At 51.4% G+C, this 18914-nt stretch overlaps 1 protein-coding gene across 2 annotated transcripts in view; it reads left to right on the top strand.

Annotated features, from left to right (window-relative positions):
- The first annotated feature begins 7452 nt into the window (after window positions 1-7452).
- The window catches only part of RHPN1 (rhophilin Rho GTPase binding protein 1), a 31977-nt gene continuing 20515 nt past the window's right edge, over window positions 7453-18914 (top strand). The window contains exons 1-2 of one of the 2 annotated variants that reach the window (XM_076328987.1): window positions 7453-7945; window positions 18118-18233. In XM_076328987.1, the coding sequence (XP_076185102.1) occupies window positions 7844-7945; window positions 18118-18233 (218 nt within the window). In that variant the 5' untranslated portion in view covers window positions 7453-7843. Of the gene's footprint in view, window positions 7946-18114; window positions 18234-18914 lie in introns of both variants that reach the window. The other variant, XM_076328986.1, reaches the window with a different exon arrangement.

The raw sequence follows: 18914 nt of genomic DNA, 5'->3' as shown, positions 1-18914 counted from the left end.
AAACACCCTTTTCCCAGGCTTTGCGAGGCTGGTTGTCCCCACCAGCATTTCCCCACCGCCTACCTCCGTATTTATGTAGGAATGTGCATCTGAGCGATCGCGCCCTGCTGACTCGAGCATCCTTGGGGTGGTTGGATGGGACCAGGAGCCTCCCTCTCCACCCTCAAATCCCAGGATGGGGCCTCAAATTCCACTTGTGATGTTTTTGGCAAGCTTTAAAGTCACTGAAGACACCAGGACGTGGCCAAGCTGCTCAGTGAAGGCAGCAGCAGCAGGGTGGTCTCGGTGATACAGGAGGGAAAGCCAGGCTTGTGCAACCCCATGGCAAGAAGAGAAAGGCCAAATTTTCAGTTCTCTGGGCAAAAAGCATTCAGAACGTGGCCCAGCTTACCTTGAAGAGTCTTTCAGCCCCACTGATGGCCCTTGGTGGAGGGTTGATTCAGTCTCCTCCTGTAAGAAATTAACAGGGTTGATCCGGGAGACGTTAGCTGGCATGGGTACCCCAACAGCAGCATCACCCCCAAGCCATCACCCAGCCCTTGCAACGGGGCAGCCAGCCAGGCCACAGCACCCATGTCCCATTGACATCACCTTCCCCTTCCTCGGCCACCTTGGCTAGAAAGCAGGAGCCCAAACCAGCAGGCTTTTCCAAGCATGAGGAGAGCTTTGAGGTTTTATGGGGTTAGAAAATCCCTGTCTTACTTCCAGCAACACTGAAAAGGTATTTTATAGAGCAAATGCATGAAAACTATCACCCCTCCTCAACCACCTGCTCCTTAGGTGTGTTGCTGCTCTCGGGGACAGCAGTCCAGAACAGCAGAAGGGATGGGAGGGCTCCAAAACAAAGCTGCGTCAAGTGACAGCTTACGTGCATCCACGCCAGCTTGGTCCTTAGAACCTTAAACGACACTTGCAGCAGATGGCAAGAGGGAAAGAGAGGTGGGGGGCAAAGCCACAGGGTGGGGATACGACAAGGGTGAACAGAGGGCAAGGAGAGAGAAAAAGCAAAGCATAGGGAAAATGGGGACAGAACCTAAGAGAAAATGAGCTCAGAGGGGATTCAAACAGAGCCCCAAGAGCTGACCTATGGTGGCCACCAGAAATATTATCACGCTGTTTGCACGCTTGTTTTCGAAGCTGAAGCCAGGCTCTTCAGCTCCTGGCCGTGCAAGGCTACGTCTAACCATGCAGCGCCCTGAAACCCATCCCAGCTTCACCCAACGCTTGCCAAGCATCGAGGCTCTCGTTATAAATTCCAACTTCCCCAAGTTTCTCTTTCGAAGGCTTTCAAGGGAGGCCAAAACCACACAGGGGTTTTTCTTGAAAGCTGCTGCTGAAAAGCTGCTAGGTTAACTCATTAAAGGGGGAAAAAAAACCCGAGTTAATTATAGGTTGGTTATGTCAATATACACTTTCATTCCCTGGGAATACGCCTGCTCTCGAATTCACAATCCTTCAGCTGCTGTCAAAAATCAGGTTGGTAAATTCAGGAGCAGACAGCCACGATCTTCCAAAAAAAATCCTGCATGCAAATGCCTGGCAGTTGCACCGGGAACGCCGGCAATACCAAGACACCAACCACAGGCACCCTTGGGGGAGTTTCAAGGCTGCAGCTCTGATCGCATCCATCCAGGAGAGTTTGCTGATGTTTCGGGCACCGTTTGCCAAGAGGGATGGAGACTCACCATGCGGAAGGGAAAAAGCATCTCTGCCGGTTTTTACACACCAAGAGGACGGGTGCAATACGTTAACGTGGGCAAAGCAAAATACACAGGGAATCAGGCAGGATCTGTGCTCTCCAGCATCATCCCAAAAACAGCAGCGAAGCTCAGATGCCTCAGAAAGGGATGCTGTCAGGATCAAACCAATCCCAACCTCATGCTTGGGAAGCGATGGAGTCCCTGTGTCCTGATGCTCCCCGTTAGCGTCAGCTTGCGCTCTTGGTCCAACACCAAAATGTGACTGATTCAACCCCAATGCCACATGCATCTGCTAGCAGGGCAGAGCTTCAGGCAATTTACTCTTTAATTTAATTCAAGATGCTCAAAGGATCCTTTTTTAGGGGCTTGCACACAGCCACAAGCTGTAGGACAGCATCCTCACGGCTCCTTTGAGAGCAAACCACATGAGTGCTCCTTAATCCTTCGGTGCAGAGACCACCACGTACCGACCCAGATGCAGCTCCCTCCTCCGCTTGGATCCCATCCCGCAGGCTCGAGCCGAGACCTTTCCCTTCTGCAGCCTCTTGCTTTAGAGAGCTTCTTGGCCAAAAAGGAGACAGAGAAGGAACACAAGTTTTTTCCCCAATTAAAAAGCCTTTTTGATAATCAAAGCAGCCCAAGGAGAGCAGAGTTGGACACGATGCTCCCCTGCGTGACTCTGGGGTGAACCCAGATGGGGAACCCCAGCCTGGGGGGGCAGGGAGGGACGGGCAAAGCCCCACCGATGCCACCTCCCCCCTGGCTGCCACCGTCAGCCCCCCCATCCAGCCAAGGAGTTACCTGCTGATGATGTTTTCCTGCAGCGGCTTCTCCTTGACCTCAGGCAATTTCTTCCCTTTTACCACAGGGGGCTGCACATAAGGACAGAGCAGTGTAAGAGAGAGAAGGAAGTTCACGGAGTGGGTTCAATGCCCACAAAACACTGGGGGACAGTCACAAGGGCCACCCCACCGCCCGCGCATGGAGAGGGCTGGCTGGTACCTGCTCCGCGCACGGCGTTTCCTCTGGCTCCTTCTTCACAGCCTTTCTCCTGGGCACCTTCAGCACCTCCTGCCCCTTCCCCGACTCGCTCTTTCGCTTCCTGGGGACAAGAGCAAGTTCATCCCACCAAGGCCAAGCAGGCAACGCCTGCAGCAAACCCCTTGGTGGTGAAAATAAGCCGCGGCATGATGCCGCACTGCCTAACCCTTACGTCCAGCAGCACCGAAAAAGAGCTCCCAAAAGGAAATTTGGGGGGGATTTCCCTGCTGACCATTTTAGGGCTGAGCTGCCTGACGCAGCCAGCTGCAGCAAGCGTGGTAACATAATGCTAGAGGCCCCCAAAAATCCCCTGCCGTGCCCCATGGTACCCACCTGCTGCTGCTCTTTGCCCCACCGGCCCTTGAGACCCTCATGGCACTGTCACCCACCAGCTCTTCAAGATGTGACACAGGGTTAAGGCAGCATCCCCGAGGATGTTCACTGCAACAAGATGGAGACAGTACGTGGCTGGTAGCACCCCAGTTTTGCTCTCAGAAGAAACCCCAACAGATGCCCTTTTCTTAAAGGGGGCTTCTAAGAAAGAAGGGGACAAACATTTTAGCGGGGCCTGTAGCGATAGGACAAGGGGTGACGGTTTTAAACTGAAAGAGAGGAGATTCAGACTAGCTATAAGGAAGAAATTTTTTACACTGAGGGTGGTGAGACACCGGACCAGGTTGCCCAGAGAGGTGGTGGATGCCCCATCCCTGGAAATGTTCAAGGTCAGGTTGGACGGGGCTCTGAGCAACCTGATCTAGTTGAAGATGTCCCCGCCCATGGCAGGGGAGTTGGACTAGATGACCTTTAGAGGCCCCTTCCAACCCAAACTATTCTATGATTCTACGCTCGCTCCATAGCTCGACTCTGAAACTTGCAGCTACCCGCAGGCTTAAGCTCAGCTTTAACAAGGACCCAAGTAGATCATCGAATGGAAAAGCCTTGAGCTCAGTCCCTGAGCTGATGTTGGAAGTGGTAAAAATAAAATTGCTGCTAAAATAAAAGGAAAGCCTCCCCCCCCCCCCCCCCCCCAAAAAAAAAAAGTATAGGAATTCACAGCTCCAGGAGGTAGATGGGGATTGTGTGCTGGGGTGGATTTGCACCCTCAGAACAGCCCAGGGTATGCAGCAAGTATTATCCAGGCCCTAATTACACCCAGGAAGACATGATAATGGAAAATAATAAAACACAACAAAGAAACAAGAGCAAAATTGAGATACTGACTTCCCCCACCAAAGCAGGCAGCCATCACCCAGCTATCACCTCTCCTTCTCGTGGCTGGAGCAGCCAGAGCCCCCTGAATCACTGCTCCCCCTGGAAACTCAAGGCCTCAGAGAATGCAAGAAATATAGATCTATTTCGAACCAAGGTGGTCCCCATCCATGAAGGACCTTCACCATTGAGGAAGAAAGAGGACTTTTCCAGGAGAGAAGACAAGCTACAAAGCGCCATGAGACATCCTGCAAACTTTTCGAGAAGTAGAAAACGCATTGAAAACCATATTTTACCAGCCTTTACCGAGCCGTGAGCACTTGCAGCTGCCAGTGGGACCACGCTCACTCAGCGCCGGGTGACATGTTGCCTCAAAGCCACCCAGACTGGAGAAGACCTCACCCCTTGCCCAGCTGCCTCCCTAAGGGCAATGCCCCGCTACAGACAGCTTATTTGAAGACTCCCTCAGCCCTGATTGGAGGCTCCCAGCCCGAGATGCACCCTGGGAAATGAAGTTTTAGCCCAAAAGCTGACTTTGTGGAGAACCCTTAACCAGCATCTCCCTAGCAAAGAGACCTTCTAAGGGGGAAAATACTTTGCACCGCTCAGGTGGAGGATTGGGCCAAACACATCGCTTTAAAAACAGCTTCGGGAAACCTACCTTCTAGGAGCTATCCCCTCTTCAATTATATGATTAAATTAGTCCCAAAATCCAGCCTTTCTCAGCTGTCTCTTACCCATCAGAGCCCCACAGTTGGATTCGGAGACGTCTTTGAGCCCGGACTCTGGGTGCAGAGGCCAGATCCTGCAGGGTGCTGTATCCTGCTGCCCATAACCCTCATCCTGAAGCACTCACCCATCCCACTCCTCTCCAGCCCTATTCATGGAGGTGAGTCTATTGCTTTCACCTGCCCACGTTGCCATCAAGCACCTCATCGCAGCTGAGCCTCAAAACGGTCTCGACCATCCTCAACCCGGTGCAAGCAGCGCTGCTGGGAAGGGGCTGGTGCAAAGGGGCCACGGAGGCTTTACACAGCATGAAGAAACACGAGCTTTCCCCAAAAACGCTGGGGTTTGGGGCAAAAAAAGGCATCGCCCCACGCCAAGATCGCCGGCCGGGGCGAGTAGCGGGGCCAGGCGTTCCCCTGGGAAGGTGCCACCCGGTTGGTGGCCGGGAGCGGAAAACCCCGGAGGTAGGGCTGGCTCCGGGAAAGCCTCTTTGATCCCCGTTGCGCCACCCGAGGAAAAGGCATCCAAGCCACCTTTCTTGCTGGATGAGTAAAAGTTGTCAAGGGATGGGATCCAGCCCCGGGGCGGGGAGCAGGAGAGGACGATGTCGTGTCGGGGCTTGTTTGCTCTCGGCCGCCTTCTGCCAAGCCGGGGACCGGCGTATATTTGATTTTCTTTCGCTTTCACCCTGGGTCCCGTATAGATTCAATCAGCGCTGATGCTTGGTGAAGGTTTCTCTCAAGCTCTCCGTACCAGTTGGGATGTCCATGATGGGAAACGATGGGGTTTGCAGGGTGGGTGAGCTGGGAGAAACCTGTCCCGACCTAAACCAGCTCCATACGTGCTGCCCAAGCACAACCTGGGTTAAACCTCTTCATTATTAAGATGGGTTTTATATATTTTTTATCGATTTTCCCTTTGCAGATGCTCTTCGCAACGGGGGAGATGGAGCATGGCTCCATCCAGGGCTCTGCAGTGGGGAAACGTGGACCACGAAGGGGGTCTGGCTCATCCTTGGGGAAAACCAGATTGTAAATGGGGTCGCTGCACGGTTTGGTGACGCCGTGGATTAAATAGTAATTTTGCTTTTCTAGTCCAGCGGCTCCTTTCAGACTGGGATATCCAGGAGGGAGAGAAAAGCCCTTCCTAACATACTCCCTTCCCTGGGATCGCGTGCAAGCCTCGAAGCCCCGACAAGGAAAAATTGGCTGGGAAAGGTGGAAACGTTTTAATATATTCAGGCTATTAGAAAACAAATTCATGCAATATAAAAGCTTCTATGTATGCCAGGCTAATTTTTTTTCCCCTCGTTAACCAGCTGAATCTGCACGGTGCTCCCCGTGCCCTACTGACATGACAAGGATTCATCACGCACAAGCGCGGTCTCATTAACTTCATTACAGAAACGAAGCCAGGCCCCGCTAAAGACCGAGGAAACTTTTCGCGGTGACACGACGCCGGTGACAGCCCAGCTCAGCGTCCCCATGCCGGGCACTGCACATGTTAGGGTCCCGTGTGCGTCTTGGGAATTGGATTTTTCCAACCCCCGGTTACTTTTTCCGTAAAATTTTGCCGGCTTTAAGGCTGTCGCCCGGTCCAGCTCTTATTTTACGAGCGTCCTTGAAAGTAAAACCCTGCTATGGCTTAACAAGACAGCTCAGAGGGGGGAAAGTGGGGCAGGATTTGCCTGTATCTGGCTGGAAACAGTCAGAAAGTGGCGTTTGGTTTTTTTTTTTTAATTTACTTTTGTATTATTTTTATATTATATTATATTTGGTCCGGGGCTGTACAGGAGCAGCGTCTAACGGCTACAGCAGGGCAAGGGCACGGCGGTTCCAGGCGTTGCGGAATTGCTCCGGCAGCTGTGCGAGCTGCAGTCGTCACCATCCAGATGTTTGGGTTTGTGGCTGGGGTTTTTTTCTTGGGGGGAGGGGATATGATGTGGCCAAGGGGTCACACAGAGGGAAGCGCCTGGGGCACGGCACTGGGGCAGAAGGCAGCTGGAGCTGGCTGAGGGGGGGGGGGGTGTGCACGATGGGGGCTGCCTTATTACACTCCCCCGCCACAGCAGCCCAGATGTTGCACGGGAGGGGGGGTGCGGGGATTCTAGGGTCTGAAGGGGGGGGTGCCCAGATGGGGGGGGGGCGTCTGGTTGGAGGTGGGGTCGTCCAGATGTGGCCGTGGGGGGTGAGCGCCCCGGGTCTGAAGGGGGGGGGGGGGGGGCGTCTGGTTGGAGGTGGGGTCGTCCAGATGTGGCGGGGGGCGGAGCGGACGCGCATCCAGATGTGGTACGGGGGGCGGGGGGGCGTCCCCAGCTGTGGCCGTGGGAGGGGCGCGGTGCCCCGCGAGGCCCCGCCCCGCCCGTGACGTCCTCGGCGTTCTAATTCCCACCGTTGCCACGGGCGACAGCCCCCCCCCGCCCCTCCCCTCCACGAGCCGCTCCGTTCCTCCCCGCCCCCCCCGCCGCCTCCTGTCCCGCGCCTCCATTGGGCAGCGCCGCCGCCGATCCTCGCCGTCCCCCTCTCCCATTGGCCGCAGCCGCGCTCCGCCCCGCCCCCCCACCCTGCTTATGCTCCGCGCCGCGGCGGGGCCGGCGCCGCGTTCGCTCCCGGCCGGCAGCGCCCAGCGGCGGGGCCGTGCGGGGGGGGGGGGGGGGTACGAGAGGGGTGAGCGGGCGGCATCGTCTCCCGGGGGGTGGGGGGGCCCGGGGCTTGATTCACCCGGGGGCGTGGGGTTTGCCCTGGCAGGGGGGTAGGTTTGTAGGGCTGTGGGGTTTGCCCCCTGGCTGGAGCTTCTCTGCCAAGGGAGGGGTCTGTAGGGGTTTGTCCTTCCCCCCCCCCCCATCTGGGGTAGCTCTTGCAAGGGGGGGGTCTGCGGGGGTTTGCTGCCCCCCCGCTTCCCCGCTGGGGTAGCTCTGCAAGGGGGGAAGCAGGCTGTGGGCTTGCGTCTAGCCAGGTGTGAGGTGCGTGGGGGTTTGCAGCATCAGAGGGCAGGGGCTAATGGGGGTTTAAGCTCCCACCCGGGACAGGGCTGGGCTCTGAACCCCCTGGGGGGCTAGCAGGGTGTGGGGCTAGGCCAGGAGAACTGCAGCCACCCTGTGGGGTCAGGCAGGAGCCCCCAGCTACGGGCCCCCCCCTCAGCTTGTGGATGCTGCGCCCCTGGAGATGATGCCCCCCGAGGAGGAGAGCCCGGCTGGCGGCGGGGAGGGGGACGGGGGCAGTGGCCTCGTCCTCCTGCAAGCCCTGAAGAGCGGCAGCACCCGGAAGGTGAGGCCACGGCGGTGGGGTGCCATGGGTGGGAGCAGGATGGCAAAGCACCCAACTGAAGCTCTGTGGGGCTGGGTATCCCCATCTGGTCCGTGGGGATGGTGGTCCCCATGGGTGCCGCAGGGCATGGGTGGGGGGTGCGGGTCCATCCTGGCCATCAAACCGTGCTGGGGGCGTCAGGGCATGGCAGGGGGCTGGCTGGGGAAGGGCTTGATGCGTGATGTGGGGTAGAAATGTGTCCAGTAGCTCATCCATAAGGAGACCTGCACAACTATCTCATAGCTCGTCATCTCTTAAACTCCACTCCTCTATCACATCTTCCTCCGCTGGCTCCATCTGCAAGCTTCCCAGTGACTACTTTTAACCAAATTCTCCTATATTTTGGCTTTTTCTCCTTCCTGCCCATAGGAAGATGGTCCAGCCTGCGCTCTCCCCCCCCCACCACCACCACCATTGGAGGTACCGGGCAGGGTGGTGTTTCTCGCTGACATGCCTCTTCCCCCAAGAGCTGCCCACGAGGAAAATAGGTGCAACGGCAGCCTGGCTACGCGTGCGAGACGGGGCCGATAGCTCCGCTGGCGTCACTCGTTTAATTAGTAACAGCGGGGTGAAACCAACGGGGTTTGTCCTCGGGCTGCCACCGCCTCGACTTTCCCCGCCGTCCCTTGGTCATCAATGCACGCTCCTGGGGCCGAGGAGGCTTTAAGGAGTGCTGCTTGTTGCGAGAAAAGATGGGTAAACATTAGTTTTTGGGGCTGTTTAAGCGCGTCTCCCGTTAGGTCTGTCCCCTGGGAGCCAGCTTTATAAACCTGCAGTGAGTTTGCCCTGTAATCTGATCTCTTCTTGCAAGTATATAATTTTCAAAACTTGTTCTTCAGCAGAGGGCTGCGTTTCTGCAGCCCTTCGGCAAAAAAAAAAAAACAACCCAAACCAAAAAACACAACAAAACACACCTAAAAAACCCCAACAACCTAAAAAGCAAAACTCAGTCAGGCTCTAGAGGTGTTTTTTTTTTTCCTGAGCGAGGGTTGAGATTGCAACCTCGGCTGAACAAGGATCAGTCTGATCTTGAGTCACTTGAGCCTGGCCTCTTCAACTGCAGCTACAGAGGTTGCAACCTTAAACCAGGTTGGAGTTTACCCAGGGCCTTGTCTAAATAGCAGGTGCTGCTTGTAAGGGAAGATTAGCAGGACTTTTTTTTTTTTCCCCAATTTATTCTGTGTACAGACACACCATTTACCTTGTATGAGCAGTCAGTTTACCCTGTTTGGATCTGTCGGACGGTAGCACAGAGGAGAATAACATAGGAAAATGTTGCAAAGCTTTAGTGGTGGTGGGGAAACTGGCGGGGGATATGCAGCCTCTGTTATAACACGATTACTTTTTTTTAGTTAAAAAAAAAACCAAAACACCTGATTAGGTTTCCCATTAATGATATCAGGTTTTTATTTAAAATAAACTATCACTATAGCCTCTTCTAGTTGTTTTTTTTTCCACCCTGACAGCATCGGGGCTGCGGATGCGGCCGCTGCGTGTTCGCTCTCTTGCAGGGGATCCCGAATGCTGCTGCGATGGTGATTTTTTTTTTTTTTTTATTTATTTATTGCCAGGGTTCATGTACTGGGGCCGAAGATTTAATACATCTGTTTCCTGCTGGCTCCCTGCCCTGGCTCTCATGATGCACAGACACCCCTGTGCCTCCCCCAGCTCCCCAGAGCAGTTTCACGCTCCTGAGATTCGAGCTCTGGATGCAGGTTTTGCTGTTTAAAAACCCCAGTCCCCCATATTTATTTTTTTTTCCCCCCTCCCATTTTATTTTTCCTTCCTCTTGCTGAGTGCGTTAGCCAACAGTGAGGGCACTTCTTTGGGAAATTTAAAACCTTAATCCTCCACTCATTTGTTAAAAGGCTGTGTGGTGTAACTATATTCTCAATAAAAGGTTTTAGAGGTTTTAGCTGGTAAAGTCTCCCACAGAAGAACAGCTTTCAGCTGGAGTGCTTCATGAGATTAGTTTCGTGTTAGGGACTTTTATATATAAATAGATGTTCAAGGAGCAAAAACATTTGTTGTGACCTACTGGTTGTCTTGTAGTAACAGCCCATATTACTTTCTGAAATGCCCTTGGCCGGGAGGAGAAGGACATTATCGATAATCTTTTAAAAAAGAGAATTTTAAAGCCTGCTTTTGTGTGTGGAGTGGTTCTCCGGCTTTTGTTTTGCTCTCTATCCCACAAGCTAACGTGGCTAAACCAGGGTCACTTGGCTACTTGTCCTGTGCTGGCCTGACTCAAACTCACGGGTTGCAAAGAGGAATAATAATCCCAGTTGGCAGCTCTGACTCTATCAAAATAGTTTTTAGATTAGCGTGGTTCTGGAAATAAAATAGGTGCTGAGAGTTTGATGCTCCAGTTACCCTATTTCTACAGCAAGCTTTCCAGCTGCTGGATCGTCTGTGTACTTGGAAACATCCCTTTTTGGGGACAAAACTCTGTGTTAGGAAATATTTTTGCTCCTGAGAGTGGATGAAACTAAGTACTTGCCTAATTTTTTTTCAGTGGGAGACGTTGTAAGCAATTGCTGGGTGAAACTTGTAGGGTTGAGGTTGCAGCTGGAGACGACGTGCTCAATGCACAGGGTTGGGGTCATGGATCAAGGGTACCTCTGTTAATGACAGCGGTAGCTCGTGTGTCAGCGCTTCCTAGAGCTGCAGAAATTGTTGTCACTTTTGGCTGTTCCTTGTCTCTGCGCAGGTATTTTGCTCTAGTTTTAACTACAGAGCAAATGTTGATATATTGTAATGTGCCTTGATGCAAGCTGGGTGAATTAATGGAGAGCAAATGCAGCTTGGACTTGACCAGCTCTCACGGAGTTGCCCACCTCTGCCTGAATTACACTTGGTGGTTGGTGGTTGACCCTCCCAAGCACTGATCTTCAGCTCCTCATTCACCATCCCTGCTGGGGCTGAAGGCTTCCTCGGCACAAGCCATCTGGTTTCCTTGTGCTTCAGCGCCTTGTGCTTCTTCGTGTGCAGTTTTCTTTAATTGCATCGTGAGCGCAGACTGGTAGTGCTGGAAAGGTTGGTTGGTCGCTCACTTGGTGGTGGTGGTGAATGCCGTAGGAGCTCGCCACCCAGGACTCACTAAGCAGGCAGCTCTGAAGACTGGGGACCTTTGGGGTTAGCAACAAACCCAATCTGGCACGGCTTTGGCATTGCCCGTGAATCTCAGTCCTACCTAAAGGAATTCCTCCTCTGGATGAGAGGACTGTTTGCAGACGGGGTGACTCATGATGTCCAAAGATTGCTGTGGCTCTATCTGGAGCATGGCCCTTGTGGTTATCAGGTGTCAAACTGAGATATCTCAGGCTTGTTTTGTAGCCTTGCTTGGCTTTGCCTTTGGCTCCAAAGGTGTTTTTTATATTTATTTTATTCTGACTGCCAGTTCTCTCTCTGTGTGTGTAGAAGGAGCACCTGGGGTGGCTTTTATGGGAGCTGCTGGGGTAGGAGGAGATGAGGTGGAGATGAGTCACGGGGAGCCAGGCTCCAACAGAGCTCCTGCCATTTTGTCTGAGGGGTGTATTTATGCCCTGAGCAACCAACCTCAGCAACTGGTTTGTGTGAGGAGGGAACAAGGCAGCACTGGAGAGGTCAAATGAGTGAAATCCCGACGGGGGTTGTCCAACAGAAGAGCTGAACCACGTCGTCTTCCTTCCCTGGGGAAGGGTTCAATAGTAACGCTCTTGATGCCTTTTGACTCCCTCCCTTAAAAAAAAGCCATAAGCTGTCTATTCCCTGGGAGGGATAAATTATAAAATTAAAATAAAATAATCCTTAAGGCTTTAAGGAACCTATGAAGTGGTCTGGGATAATGGAAATGCTGAAGGCAGTTGAGGCTTCAAGGGATGTAGCAGATGAGCATCGTTGGTCCCTTTGCTAAATGCAGCTGGGCTACGCTTAGGATATTCATGGTATCCACCGTCTCCCAAGTTGGTCTGAGCAGTGGAAGCTGAGATGGGCCTAATCCTGCCATTGGTCCTCAGCTATGTCCCTGAGCTGGGACTGTGTCTGGTGGTCCGATATCAACCACATCGCTCTGCGTTGTGAGACTGGATCCGGGCCTGTGTTGTCTGACGTGGAGTACCAGGACTGCAGTGCAGATGTGCTGCTGCCCACGTGTAGTGCATGACCTTAAGGACAAATTTTGGGGGCAGATAATTTGATTTCCACGAAACCGGGTGGTTCCCTCATTGAAAAAGGAGAGAGAATTGGGTGGGGGAAATGCCTGACTTCCCTGAAGCAGCAGCTCATCCCTTATATATCGCATTATCTGGCAGCAAGGGTCTCCATATGTTTGTATACCCACACGGCAGTGGTACGAGGCTGGCTGGTGCCCTGCTCCCCTTGCAGCTTTCTCCTTGAACTTCCCTGTCCTTGGGGATATGAAGGTTGTCTGCTTGCTGGTGGGGCTGGCTCTATAGCCTAGGTCGGCACCAGGTGGTGACTCATCTCACCACTGCCATATTGCGGATGTCTCCAGTCTACGTGCAAATTAAACTACTTTAGTTTCTCCTGCTATTCTGTGGGCGCTCTTCTGCTGCTTTGATTGGCCATAATCCTGGTGGTGACTGTTTTGTGGCTAAAGCCAGTCTTGGAGATGGCAAGGCTTGGTCCGTGTTTCAGCAGGTAGGCTGTGGAGCACCTCCTGTGATCCAGCCAAGCTCTGCAGGTAGCTGGGAGCTTTAGCTGTGATACCTGTTGGGGCTATAACTTAACTCCCAGCTACGCACCCCTTCTTCATTTCTCTGAAGAGATCCATGCCTGGTTTTTACCAGCACGCTCTTGATCTGTGCCTGTTCCTCCAGACAAGGATGCAGAAGTCCCTTAAACAACCGGATCTGCATGTTTGTTTCTCTCTAGCTTATAACTTTAATAGCATGTCCTAGGATCGTGTTTTTCCCTTCTCACAGGTGTCACGGTAACAGCTCGCAGTTGTCCTTTGATCGCTTCGTATTGCTGAAGTTTTGCTTTTGCTCAGTTGCTTCCAGCGACTGAGCTCCTGTTCTTCTAGCAGAAACGAAAGAGCAGAAATTAGTCCCTTTGTGCATGGCTTTGCCCTCTGGACTTGCTGGCATCCACCTCTTCCTAAAGGTGATTAGTTTTTTCTGTCATTAGCGCTGGGAAAGCTGGGAGGCGGTGGCCTTGTTTTGGCACCAGGGTCACAAGTAATGCTTCTAGGTGTGTCTTGTCACCCAAGACATATCCAGGCTTCATCTCTTTGTGTTTACTGGAGATGTGAAGTGCAAAGTACACTTGGTGATTGTCTCTAAATAAACATTCCCTAAGGACTTGCTTATAGAAGGAAACCTAACCACGTAATTGCCCTATTTAACACCCCAGATGGGTGCTCTTGAAGTGGAAGAGGTGTAGAGGAGTTACTAACACCATTACATCATGGTATATATTCCCTTTAAAGATAGGGTTTGAGTTGGCAGAAACCTTGACATCCCTCAAAGGGTGTTTGTCTTGGCCTCCTCTGGAAGGGGTCTTCTGGCCTCTTCCCTTTTCTCCCTTAGGTGGAGGCATTGGCTGAGCTCTTTCTGTACCGCTGTCATCTTTCCATGCCGAGGGTTGAACGCAATGTTATTTGGCAGGTGTCTTCTGAGCATAAAATGGCCTTGTTAGAATAATACTGGCTCTAATCCTGCGTTGTCAGAGGCAATAAACTTCAGAGCTGGACACAACTCGTGTAACTTAATGACCCACACCTCATTCATTTTCATGGCTTTTTTAACATATGCTGTCCTCTGTACATGCAAGCTGTGCTGTTCCCTGGCTGCTACACAATTTATGGCCTCTTACCGCAAGAGTTATGTGCTCACTTCTCTTTTGTAAAAGTTTTAAACTAGGAAGGCTAAGAAATCTCATGTTCAACCTGGCCCCTTCTTAAGCACCCAACTTTACTCTTCTATTGACGTCCCTAGGTGCACCCCAAAGCTCAAGAGTCTGGTTGAAATAATCCATCTTTCTTCTGACCTTAAAGGGTTGACCTCAAGAGCTTGTACAAAGGAGAATTAAGCAAGGAAAATCCCTTTTATAACCTAACACTGGGTTTTGGTGGGTTTTTTTCCCTATGCCCCCCTTATGTAAGGCGTGCTTAAATCCATCACCGCTTACTTTAGAAACTCTGTGCTGTAGTCTTTAGCTTTTGGCTGCAACTTGGAGAGTACAGGCACAGGTTCCTTTGAACGCAAGCTGTTGGAGGACGGGCGTGCTCTCCTCTTCACTCTCTATCTTCCCTATCTACCTTTTGATTTAAATATGACCTTTTTTGCTTGTGATGGTGTTTCCTTTCATATGTAAGTTAACCTGGGCTAAGCATCTTATTCTGGAGCTGAACTTCCTTCTTGCTCCAATATTTGTGAAATAACGTCATTTCTGCAATGCTCCAGGAGCAGCTGCAGACTAGGCTTGGTTGTTCCCCACGGTGGCCTTGGCATAATGCTTATATTGGTCCGTGCCAGCCAGGGATGATGCTTTGGGACCGACGACAGATCCTCTCGAGGTGAGATGTGCTGCAATCCCATGGGTTACTGCAGTTACCCAACTTCATAAAGGGTGAGGAGGAAAGCAAGGTGCGGGGAGATCACATGAAGTCCCTAAGGGCAGCAAGTCTCAAGATCCTGACTCGACATCCTCACAAGGCTTTGGTATTACATCAGGTGCTCCAATACCTGACTTCTCGGTACCTTTTTGCTGTTGGCTTAGGAGCCCGGATGGGAATTGATAACTATCTCTTTAAAACAGATTGAAAAGACACCCAGTGTTCAGATGGGGGGGAAAAAAACCTCGCAGCTCTACAAATGGCTTAGTGTCTCTCGGAGGGAGAATAAAATAGAATAGACTATTTCAGTTGGAAGGGACCTGCAGTGATCATCTAGTCCAACTGCCTGACCGATTCAGGGCTGAGCAAAAGTTAAAGCATGTTGTTAAGGGCATTGTCCAAATGTCTCTTAAACACTGACAGGCTTGGGGTGTTGACCACCTCTCCAGGAAGCCTGTTCCAGGGTTTGACCATCCTCTTGGTAAAGAAATGCTTCCTAATGTCAAGTCTAAACGTCCCCTGTGCAGCTTTGAACCATTCCCATGAGTCCCATCACTGGATCCCAGGGAGAAGAGCTAAGCACCTCCCTTTCCAAGTCTAAGCAAATCCAAATGCTGTGATGTCCTGGATGTTGTTGAACTGTTTGGTCCCCAGCTGCATCAGGGCTTGCAAGCGTTCCTGGAGGGCAGCTCCTTTGTGCCCTTGTGGAAGGCCAAAGTGATTCATGATTGTCGGCGCTGCTCTGTTTGCATTCTTGAGAGGGGTCTCGGTCATCAGGTTTGACACTGTGGCCACTCGAATTTTGCCCCTTGGTGTTGTCTCAAGCCAGGCATGGGAGAAGTGGGGAGCTGCCAAGTCAATTAGCTAAACCTCTTAATTGCTTTTGCAGTGAAGAGGTTTTAACGCTGTTTTTGAATGTCTTGTAGAGCCATCCAAGTGTCATCTTATGCCACTCTGCATCTCGCTGCTTTTCTTACTTAGTTTCTTCTTGCCTCGCCTCCAGACAAGGAGGCGTTCATGGACCTTCTCTGTGGTTTTGGATAGTCCTTCCACTCGTGCCTCTTCCATCATCTCTCACCTGTAGTTCGTCTGGCCTCCTGCCCATGTATTCAGGTAGTCTTTGCTTTTTTCCCCCTGAAAAAAATCTTAAAATCCTCTGACCGCTTTCAAGCGAAGCTTTGCAAGAAGTGGAGAGGTCTCAAAGGTGATGAAAGCTCCTGTAGGAAGAGCTGGAGGCAGAGGAGAGGTGCTTTCCACCTCCAACAGTTGCTACCGGGGCTGTTGAGTTCTGGATGGATTTTTATGGCTCTGGAGGCAGAGAGGGGGGGCCTGGATCCTGCTCGCTTGCGTGTATTTGGATATATTTGCATATGCATTTGTCTTGTGTGTCTCTGGAGTTGACAAGCGCACACAGCTCTTATCTGTAAACCTGAGGGGCTGTTGAAATTTTAATAAGCACCACCTTCTCTTTATGGCTCCTTCTCCCCCCCCTTAAGCTTTAACTTCCGCGTCTGGGTTAATGTCTTGCACTGTATGAAGAAACGTCATTGAAGGCACAATGTTTGTAATCAGCCTTTAATAAAAGAAATACTTGTGCAATATCTTGGACTACATCTGCATGAGCCGCTACTTTCTAGACAAGAGGTTGGTGCTGTCTCCTTTGCTTTGGGAGCCTCTGGGTGCTCAGATTTGAGTAGTGCCAGCATGGTTAGGTTGTTTTTTTTTTTTTTATTTCAAGGGCCATGTTCAGCGATGACCCAGCTCCTTCGTGCTGGAGAAAACCTGGCATGGTCCCTTCTTGGGCTTCGTGGTGTGGGATTCCTCATCCTTTTTCTTTTTCTTCCAATTTCTGGATTTTTTTCCCTGGGGAGCCAACAATGTGTGCAGGATGGATGGGTTCCCCCAGGGTAAATCCAGAAGTGGCACTTCTGGATCAGCCTTTCCTGTATTTGCTCCTGAGTGTCTCAGACCCAAGATTTGTGCAGCTGTTGGGGTGTTTTCCTTAAGGTCCCACTTAATTGCTTTTCCAGAATAATCAGGGTCTCATGCTTCCAGCTTGTTCCTTCAGTAATTTCAACAAATTCATGGATTACTGTAAAGCACTAAGCCTGCAGATTTATGGACCAGATGGAGTGACTCTGATTCCTTAGTCTCCAACGTACCAATTAGGAGCTCAAATCGTTCACTCAGATGAAAATGCCAATGTTAATCCCAGACCCTTTTCAAAGGGGGCACCACTTAGTGGACTTCAAATATGAGAAATTAATTTTCAGAAAGCTGAAGTCCATGAAAATGCGTAATTTTTCCATTCCCTACTTACTAATCAAAGCTGATCTCATACTTTTTTGAGCAAGGATTTCTTTTTTCTTTGGTAGAAGTAAGTTTTCCCAGAGTAACGCTGGGACCTACAGTGTTTTCTGGAGAGGTAACCAAGCGTTGCCATGGCTTGTTGGATTTGAGGCTGTTGTGAGTCATCCTGGAGGATGAGATGAGACCTGGGGAAGCCCCACCGAGACCTCTACATGGAAGAAATTAGCTGAGAAGGTGTTTTGGACAGGACGAGAGCGGGCACTGGTGGTGCTCTGTAGAGTCTCTTGGGTAGCAAAACCCCTTCTTGATGTGGAGGCAAGGGGTCCACCCGCAGTGGTGGAGGGAAGGCAGTGGGGAGCAGGGTAAGACTGACGTGCATAGCAAACGGAGGCTTTCTAAGGGAAGCAAGAGGGAGAAATAGTGGCTTTGAGGAATTTCTTTTAGTGCTACGGTGGATCTTAATATGTTCTTGGAGGGATCTGCCCGTGCTTTGCACTGGTGTGTGAAAAGCAGGCTCGGAGGTCTCCATCCTCTTAAACTGCCCAGCCTTGTGCCCTCCCAAACAGTTTTTTATTGTGTTTTTTTTTTATCCAGGGGTCTTTTTAGAGGCTCATTTAATCCATCTGAACCTCTCTTTGCACAATGGAAATCATCTCTGCTTGGGCAGAGTTTTTGTGGCCCTGGATTCGGAGACCCTCCTCGTGGCAACCTCTCTGCCTGGGGCATCCCATAATAACCTCTTGCCCCCGTGAGACAGAGGGATATTGCCGTCTGTTATTTCCTGAAGTTGGAGATTAACCGCGTTTCCCTGTCTGCAGAAAGTCCGAGCCGAAGCCAAAGAAGGAGGCAGGGATGGAATTAATTTACTGCTTTGTGCAACTCACTTCTCCACCCCCGTGAACTCTTGACTTGCTGCCTGCGCTCGATCCCCTATAGCCGGCAGGAGAGGGGAGCACGTACAGACGTAGGGTCACATCTGTTCCCAAGCTCGAGGGTTATACTGAGCACATCTGCAGCCCCCTGGGTCTTGTCTTGTGTCCGGATGGCGAGACCCTGGAAGGGAGATGCTTAGTTCCTGTATCCCTTCGTGGTTGTATTTGGGAAGCGTTTTCTGAATAGCTTAGAAAATAAATTGCTGTAAGCGATGTGTGGTATTAGATAATAAAACTTTTTATTTCAAGTGCAATGCCGGGCTCTGAAAGTGCCATTTTTAATCCCAAAATAGTGGGGGTTTTGGTGAGAGCCTGCTCCTCTCTCTCAGCAGGGCTGCGACCCCTTCGCCCAGACCCAGCGCAGCAAACTGCAGCATCGCCGGGCGCGGATTAACCAGCAGATCAACAAGGAGATGAGGATGCGAGCGGGAGCAGAAAACCTCTTCAGGTGAGTCCTGACCCCCGGAGCGTCCCTCTGGCCCAGGGATTTGGCTGGGAGGGCAGAAATATGGTCTTGATGTTTAGGAGGCAGCTGATGCTGGCACTCCCCTGGCTATGGTGGGGGTTTGCTCGGTCTTCCCTTGACTTTGCAGCGTCCATCCTAGAAATGCCTGCCCGCCATTCGATGGAATGCTGATGCTATGCATTTTAATTAAAAAAAAAAAATAAATAAATTATCATTTTAACGTCCTGGAAGCCTGGTACAAAGCAGGGTGTGAGCAGATGGAATAATGGGGAATAAATGTTTAACCGGGATTGAGCTCGGACTGCAGAGCTCCTGCCTGATAACCCCAGCGGGTTAAATCCGATAACCCCAGTGGGTCAAATCCAGCTTTGGTTCCAAAAAATCCCCATCCCAGTGCTTCCTCCAGAGCAGAATCTGAAAAATTCAGGTATGTCTCTGCAGATGGGCACAGTCCAGTGGCTCTTCACCCTGTTGGGAGGATGCATTTAAGGGATGGTGCAAAAGTTGGTACCTTTCAGATTGCAGCTGGTCCAGGAGAAGTAAAGCCAGCGGGTTAATGCCTTCCTCTGTAGAGCGATCATGATGCAATCGCGTTATTTTTGCAGCTATTTTATCTTTTTTTAACCCGAGGATGACCTTTTTTGGTAGCTCTTGTGTGTATCT

Source organism: Aptenodytes patagonicus, chromosome 2, assembly GCF_965638725.1.
Source record: "Aptenodytes patagonicus chromosome 2, bAptPat1.pri.cur, whole genome shotgun sequence".
Lineage (NCBI taxonomy): Eukaryota > Metazoa > Chordata > Aves > Sphenisciformes > Spheniscidae > Aptenodytes > Aptenodytes patagonicus.
Note: the sequence above shows the minus strand (reverse complement) of the source record. Positions and strands in the feature narration are given on the sequence as shown.